Genomic DNA, 8,103 nt, shown 5'->3' on the forward strand with positions numbered 1-8,103 from the left:
GTGAGCTCACGGGGCTCAAACCTGGTGACGTTGCTAACACGAACCCTAGCAAGAGCCGTGCTTCGCAGAATCTACCACCGGATCGGAAACGCGACCCACTGAGAAGATCCGGCGAGAAACTCAGTGGGCTGTGTCTGAGAGTTAATTTACTCGTCGAGCCCTTCGTCGCAAGCGACGGGTTCGACGAGAACGGTGACCGGTGCTTGAAGTACCTAAAAGCACCGTTAGTGGATCGGGAGGATCCGAGATGACGTGTTTTGGGCGACGTCGACTGCTTTCCATTCTGTCCGCAGGATCGGGAATGTAGTTACCGGCGGCCACGATGAGAGGGTTCTCGTGTCGTGCCGCTTTATCGAAGTGGCGCATCGACGCCGACTGAAGATACTTACTGATGGACTCTAAGTCCAGGTCGTCATGGAGGTCGACGTTCCTGACGAACCACGGGGCTCCGACGGCTATCCTGCAAAAACTGGATTGAATAATTTGGAATGATTTTAAGTGAGTGCGGGCCGCGTGAACGAACACTACACTTGAATAGGTCATGACGGGGCGTATGCAAGTTTTGTAGAGTGTCACCTTATTTCTAAGGGACATTTTACTTCGCCTACATCTCATCGGGTAGAGACGTCCTAGAATGAAGGCGGACCGGTCGCGTACCGTCTTGATGTGAGGGCGGAATGTCATCCTACTGTCGAGGGTGACGCCTAAATATTTGACCTTCGGGGCCCACGGTATGGGCTGGTCGAACATCGTGACTGGGCGAATGGCGGGGGCGGAGGTGCTGGCGCGCCTAGTCGGGAGGGGGAATTTTCACTAAAGATTCATTCGCAGATAGTGAAAAATTTAATTCGATATTTTCGTTTCGATTCCGTTTCGATAATTTATCATTATACTCATTATTATTCCAAAATTTTGTTTGTTTGATTTAACGTAAAATCACAGTAAGAGCCCCAAAAATTGAAAATAAAATTGCAATTGTTTTGGGTCACATTTAATTAATTCTTAAATGAATAATTAGTTCTTAAATGATAAATGGATAACGCATTTAACCACTTTTTTTTATTTGCACCTTACTCACCTTATTAACCTTACCTTACTTAATCACCAATTCGATGAATAAACTACATGACCTCAACTTATCTCATCAGATAAAAAGTATAATCACATACAATCGATATTATGCGTTTTCGATTGTTCTGCTTTATAACAAACGACTGTACATTATTTAGATCAATAATCATTAATTTGTAAATGTATTATAGCAAATATACTATAGGCATTTAATCGATAGCTTAATATTGTGTGAATTTGCATTGCATTGGATTTTATAGGATGGTAATACATAACTTGGCGGGTCAATAAAATCTGGTACCTACTTTTTTCATGCTTAAAACGCCATAGTTTTCCAGTACTGTATGAGAAACATTGTTCATTTGTTAAAAAAAGCGTGTTGAAGAACTAAGTGACTACTAATCACCCCGAAATGGCTAACATTCAATCTATTTGGATGAGAATGGTTTGTTTTTATAATTTCCATTGTCACTTCTTAGTAAAGGTAGTCAAAATTGATGTGTGAAAGCTGTCTGCGGACTAATTTATTTTGTGGTCACTTAAGAGAAGATGTTTTAAATTTATTTAATTTCATTATATTATTAAATGCATTGTAATATTAGCCTATAAACATTGGCACATTTTTTTAAAAAACGAGCAAGTGTGTGATGAATCTCAACTTAAGGTTCCGTAGTTAGGATGAAAATTATTATTTAAAAAAAAAACTAATCTTACGAAAGAGTGCCAAATAATCTATTAATATACCCAGATTTTTCTTCGGTTTGCTTTGTAAACTCAAGACCTGGATGTTAAAAACTCAATTGTTAACTCAAAGCAAATATTGTCTACCTCGATTCTTTATGATTTATCCAGATTGTTCCACTATATTTCATTGTGCAAATTACATTCTGAATTTTACAAAATGATCCCGTACCCTTTTATGTACCTAATTTGTAGCATTAAAAAAAAATTAAACGCTTATTGAAACGTTTAATCGAAGATTATTATACAAGCTTTGTATCCGTTCTTATATACTCTATTCATATATACTGGAATTATTTAATTTAATTTATTGTAGAAATTGCGTTTCCTTAATCACTTATTCATAGATTGGAAATGAACGGCTCCAAATTAGATTTTTTTACGTAATTGTCTTCGTTCAAAGTACAATAGCTGTGACGTTAGAGTCTGATGAACGATTGTTTCCAATTTGAAGTGGAGCGTTTTATCTACGGAACCCTAAATTGAAATGTCAAACTTTGGTTGAACAAAAAAATCAATACATAAACGGAAACAAAAGACATTTCTAAACGAGTGAACGGTTTTACATTCGTTTCTCGTTTGTCAATTCAAACAAAAATCCAATGTGTAGGTACAATCCTACGCAGGTACCGTACCCAAAAATAGGAATTTGTTTAACAACTTAATTTTTTAGATAATAGTAACAAAATTCACTTCATGTAAATTAGTGTATAATCTATGCAAATTGTCAAAATCGATACCTACACAATGTAATCACTTGTCAAAAATCAAAATATGAAGCAATTGTTAATCGTCAATAATAAATACGCTTCATAATAGCTTAAATCAGTCCTAAAATTTAGAATTGATTAATTTCCGTGACTGTTTCATGTGAATTACGAAAAAGCAATATTTTTCATGAGAATTACGATAAAAAAGTATTAAAATGGGGATCTTCACGTCGTGCTGTAAGCCATCAGCTGCGGACGTGATCACTCCTGATGCTGTAAGTCTTGCCGATAGAAATTACTAACGAAATAAAATATAGGTATCTAAAAATTTCCCATAGTTGAAAAATTTTGACAGAAATAGAGCGGAGTTGCACAAAAAAAGTTTTCATTTACTCCGTGATTTCGCTGGTATAATAATAAACGTGATGCAAAATTTCTGAGGACTGCTTGTTGGACGGTTAAATTTTGAGGGGATTGGGTTCTGTAGGTGATGAGGGGCTATTTAAAAACACACTGCTTCATTATAATTATATTGCAGATAGCTTGAACACTTTTACACCATTATGAAATTATTATCTTTATATTTTTTATAAAACTATTACATGTTTCTCTTGCCGTGTCTAGATGAGAAGTACTGACTTTTCTTACAAGAATACAATCATATGTTTTTTTAAACATTTAAAGTAATTCTAATATTCGAAATCTGTAATCATGTGTCAAGTGTTGCCTGCCATTACATTTATATTCAAACTCCAACACTACTGCCAAAGCATATTCTTACTGATCACTGAAATTTCTCTAAAGACAGAAGTCATTTTTTTGTTAGAGTAGAGTACTGAGTCATTTTAAAACATATTGTAACATAAATTTGATCATATTCAATACATATAAATCTATGTAGATGCTTTGTGTATGTCATTTCATCTCAATCGAAGAAATATGCAAAGTTCAAAATTTTACTAAAAGATTTAACACATGAAAGCTGACATAATCCTGTTTTAAATGTCTTCACAAATTGCTGTGAATTGAGATATGAGTCCACTCCATTGATGATAGTACTAGATGATTATTCTTCTCAACATTTTATTCCAAACAGTAATATTGAAGGCTTTTAGAGATATAGTAAGTCTGCATAAATATGGTTGATGTTATGGGTTCCATTTATCCACTTAACACCAGGGGGATCATGAGCTCATCCACCCCACTTCGCAATATAAAGCCACTATACATGGTTATAGGATATATTAAGGAACTTGTACTTCTGTGAACAAAATTAGTATAGGAACAACTGCTAAATTCTTTCTTCATTTTCACCTTGTTCATCACATCAGTTTCAAAAATAACTGTATGAATGTTGTCATGATATAATCATTGAGAATATCAAATGTAATGCTATAGAATGATACAACAATGATATGGTAAACAACGAGTGATACAAATGAATGATAAACAAAATCATAAAGAATGATTTATTTGACATTATGGGCTTCTGTCTCATTTTGATTTTAATGGCCGCCTTTGAACATAACAGAAAACAAATATGAAAAAAAAAACATTTTGGGGCCTCTGAAAAATTGTTGAAAACGAGGTTTTACTCTGCCACCGGAAACTCAATTTAGACTTTTTTTTTACATTTTCTTAAATAGGAAACTCGGCGGCGCCAGCAAATAGAGGCTGCAGAGAAGCGACGAGCTCAGGAACAGGCACGTGGTATTAAAGACCTTGAGAAAATAAAAAGAATGCAGCAAAAGAGTGAAGAGATTGAAAGACGGGAAAAGGAATTGGCTTCACAGGGCGGTGCTACTTTAAAGGTATGTAAAACTATCTAATTTTATAATTAGACCATTCCATTCCGGACCATAATTAGAAGCCATCTTTAAAGATTGAAAATAAATGGTTGGTTTTAACAAAATCAATAAAGCAGACTTCATAAAAAAAAAGTACTAAAACTGTGGTATATTTGGTGCAGAGTTAATTGCATGGATATTATTTTATCTATTGATTTTAAGATGCCAGTATGCTCTGACCCTCTCAACATATTGCCATAATTCACAGGAGTAATCCTAATTTCTATCTTGAATACTAGTGGCCAGACAAGTTGACTGTCCTATCTATTTATTCCATTAAGCAATCTTGCTTTCCTCTTTTATAATGCATTGATTAGTTAATAGTCAGACTAGTTAAGTTAATTTATCAATTATAAGTATTCAATTTGAATCATGTAGACCTACAGTTAAGTATGGATTTTGAAAATGTAACTTTATATATGTAAATATATTTTTTTAATGAATTTGTTTCTTAACAATTTTAATTTTCACGCAGTGGACAGCAGAATGAGATACGGAGGAACGCGCCAGCGTTAATAAACAAGAGAAATACAGATACAAGAACTGATGTGGATGTGTCATGCAAGTGCTTTTTGTGCGTAATAATTTTTCAAATTTAGTAAATTACTATTATTTGCTTATAGTCTGCAAAACAAAATGTAGTCCATAGAATATCTCTTCAATATACTTTAACTCACCATAAAAGTAATGGATCACATATTGGAATAAACCACAATTTGCATTCTACAAAATATCTTCAGTAGATACTTCTTGTTTTTCTAAAAGTGATCCTCTCCAGATAACCTGACAACTGTTTAAGATTAATTGATTAAGATTAAGATATTGCAGTTTATTTACTCCACTTATTGTTTGTTTACTTTTTTGAACTTAAAGTAATGTTTATATGTGTCGTATGACATATACACAAAAAGACAAAGTTATTTTTAGGTTTTTAATTATTTTTAATCTATAATGTAGGCTTTCCCATGTTAAAATCACGACATTCCGAGTCTTTTTTTCATTTGTACAAATTTCACAGGATTAATTTGTGTAACTGTTGTAAAGTATTTAAGTAAGGAGGACCAGTGCTAATAGTAATACAATTAATGGAACTGCAGTATTACGAAGGTATTATGTAATGTCACTGTTTTGACTATTTAAGGGAAACTTGCAATGTTTGGAATAAAAAAGTAATTGCATAAATTTATCATTACTCTTATCAGTTACATACTTATTTAAAAAATAATTACTATAACATGTCAAACAATTACTGATTCAAGTTTTCTTCTATCCAACAATAATGTAATTGTATTTATTCACTGCGTTTTACTTTGCGTATTGGCACAAAATATATTCGAGCCAATTTCGACTAGAAATAATAAATTCTTGTTTAAATACATACCTAGCTAAGTATGGGTTTGTATTTAGATAAATATGTTAATTTTTTTTTAATATTTTGGAACACCAGGTATATTACGTAGGTACCTACCTAAGTATAAACGAAGGTAGGTTATAGGTAGAGCTATGGATTCCTGGATAAGAAATATATAGTAAGTATGTAGCTTTTTATTAATAATTTTGCAACTGTGATTGTTTTTAATAGCTATTAATTATTTACCGAATATATTTACACATCAAGAAGGATATATTGGAAGAAAAAAGAAGGATGAATTAAAATACAGTTATACGTAAGTCATGCTGTATAGCCAGCCTTGTCCTCTTAGGCCAACTTTAGGACGAAGCAGAGCTAAATTTAGGCAGGTGGGCGGTGTTATAAAAATACGTAAATTATAATGAGACGGAGGTCGATGAGACGACCACCGCGGCTTCACTTGTTAAATTTCTATTATAAAAACATGGAGACATTGTTTTTTTTTCTGGATAAAAATTTCCCTACGTTACTTCCGTTCCGTCAAAGTTATAGGTAGGTACATATTTGCAATTTTATTTTGCAGTCTTACTATTAGTTAGTAATGTACTTTTTTAATTAAGCACAGCATGGGAACCGGTAATAAATGTATAATTGGTGCTTAGGCTGCACGGGTGGGTATCATGTCGTTTGTTTCTACATTTTAATCTCATGTCAGACCGAGATCGCCAACGATAGACTGTTTAATACGTTTATTGAATCCCGGCAACCTTTTTTTTTTATTGCTCAGATGGATGGACGAGCCCACAGCCCGTCTGGTGTTAAGTGGTTACTGGAGCCCATATACATATACAAAAATGTGCCACCCACCTTGAGATATAAGTTCTAAAGATCTCAATATAGTTACAACGGCTGCCCCGCCCTTCAAACCGAAACGCATTACTGCTTCACGGCAGAAATAGGCAGGGTGGTGGTACCTACCCGCGCGGACTCACAAGAGGTCCTACCACCAGTAAAAACTCCTTAAACATGGCTGTCCACTTGTCCAAATAACAAATTGTTAAAGAAAGTTACACAATAATCTAAACTCTCGCTATTGATCGCAAGAGTCTAATGCTTTCAAAGGTGGAGATTTAGTACAACTCTATCGGTTCTAGAGAATCTCTTGCCTACCTCTAGAGTCTAGAGCATGTTATAAATGAATACATTTTGTTATAGTTTTAAAAAAAGTAGTTGTTGTTCATATTTCATATTAAAAATGTTATAAATAATGTACGTGTTGTCTATTGAGCTTGTTATTAAAACAGCGAAAAGTCTATGCTTGTTGTGTATTTAAAATTTTGATATTTATTGTATTAATGTGTCTATTTTGTGAGTAAATCTATATAACAATGTATATCGTAAAAGTTTTAACGTTTTTGAATTTAAAATATTACAAGTATAAATTTAGTGTATATAACATTATAAACGTAATTCTTCAATGTGTGTTCGAAATCCTCTATATATCACTATACACTGTACTATTATACTACATATTATGAATTATTCTGTGTATTTTCTTAAGATTTAATAAATATCTTGTACAAGTATATTGGCTTTGTTTTATTGTGCAATCTTCATTTAAGTACCGGGCCAACTATTCAGTTTTCTACTACTATGCTTAATTTCAGCATCATAGAAAAGGCATGTAGACAAAGGCTTAGAATTTTACTGGTGGTAGGATCTCTTGTGAGTCCGTGCGGGTAGGTACCACCAACCTGCCTATTTCTGCCGTGAAGCAGTAATGCGTTCCAGGGGCAGCCGTTGTAACTATACTTGAGACCTTAGAACTTATATCTCAAGGTGGGTGGCGCATTTACGTTGTAGATGTCTATGGGCTTCAGTAACCACTTAACACCAGGTGGGCTGTGAGCTCGTCCACCCATCTACGCTTTAAAAAAAAAAAAAATTAAAGTAAGATGAGTCGTTCTGTGGCTAACATAGTAGAACAATAAGTAAGTATTTTATACAATCCCTACCTCGGCGAACTATGAAATGACATGCAAAAAGTAGTTTGTATTTGTACAAATAGCACTTTTTTTCCTATTTATTTGCTCGTAGCCCAAGGGGCTATTCCACATGCACGCGAACGGGTAGGTGAACTCACGGACGCAACCTGAAAGCATTTGCTACCACTAGCCATAGCCAGAGCAATGCTTGGCTGAATCTACCAGCGGGTCAAAATTGCGACCTACTGAGAAGATCCAGCGAGAAACTGAGTGGGCTTAAACCACCGTGTTGCTTGCAAGTTGCAGATGTAGTCGGGCTACATTGCCCCTGCGGTTTGCTTGGAAATTTTAAATAATGGTACCCTATTTCTCCCACAAAGTAATCATGCGTCCGTGGA

At 34.4% G+C, this 8,103-nt stretch overlaps 1 protein-coding gene across 3 annotated transcripts; it reads left to right on the forward strand.

Annotated features, from left to right (window-relative positions):
• The first annotated feature begins 1,342 nt into the window (after positions 1–1,342).
• Positions 1,343–7,308, forward strand: LOC101744609 (uncharacterized). Of its 3 annotated transcripts, none has more exons than XM_004925731.5 (3): positions 1,343–1,516; positions 4,169–4,333; positions 4,845–7,308. In XM_004925731.5, exons 1-3 carry the CDS (start codon positions 1,484–1,486, stop codon positions 4,857–4,859), a joined length of 213 nt encoding a protein of 70 aa, XP_004925788.1. In that variant the 5' UTR covers positions 1,343–1,483; the 3' UTR covers positions 4,860–7,308. The 3 variants fall into 3 exon arrangements, with proteins under 3 accessions (XP_004925788.1, XP_004925787.1, XP_062525452.1); XM_004925730.5 differs by lacking the exon at positions 1,343–1,516 and adding an exon at positions 2,276–2,797; XM_062669468.1 differs by lacking the exon at positions 1,343–1,516 and adding an exon at positions 2,283–2,797 and having other exon boundaries at positions 4,169–5,279.
• Positions 7,309–8,103: the final 795 nt, after the last annotated feature.

This window comes from Bombyx mori, chromosome 7 (assembly GCF_030269925.1).
Source record: "Bombyx mori chromosome 7, ASM3026992v2".
In the NCBI taxonomy this organism is placed as follows: domain Eukaryota; kingdom Metazoa; phylum Arthropoda; class Insecta; order Lepidoptera; family Bombycidae; genus Bombyx; species Bombyx mori.

Excerpts from the sequence above, each read along its gene's own strand:
- LOC101744609 (XM_062669468.1), top strand. The coding sequence starts at position 2,738 with ATGGGGATCTTCACGTCGTGCTGTAAGCCATCAGCTGCGGACGTGATC. Across the intron at positions 2,798-4,168 it reads ACGTGATCACTCCTGATGCT|GAAACTCGGCGGCGCCAGCA; the intron begins GTAAGTCTTGCC and ends TTTCTTAAATAG.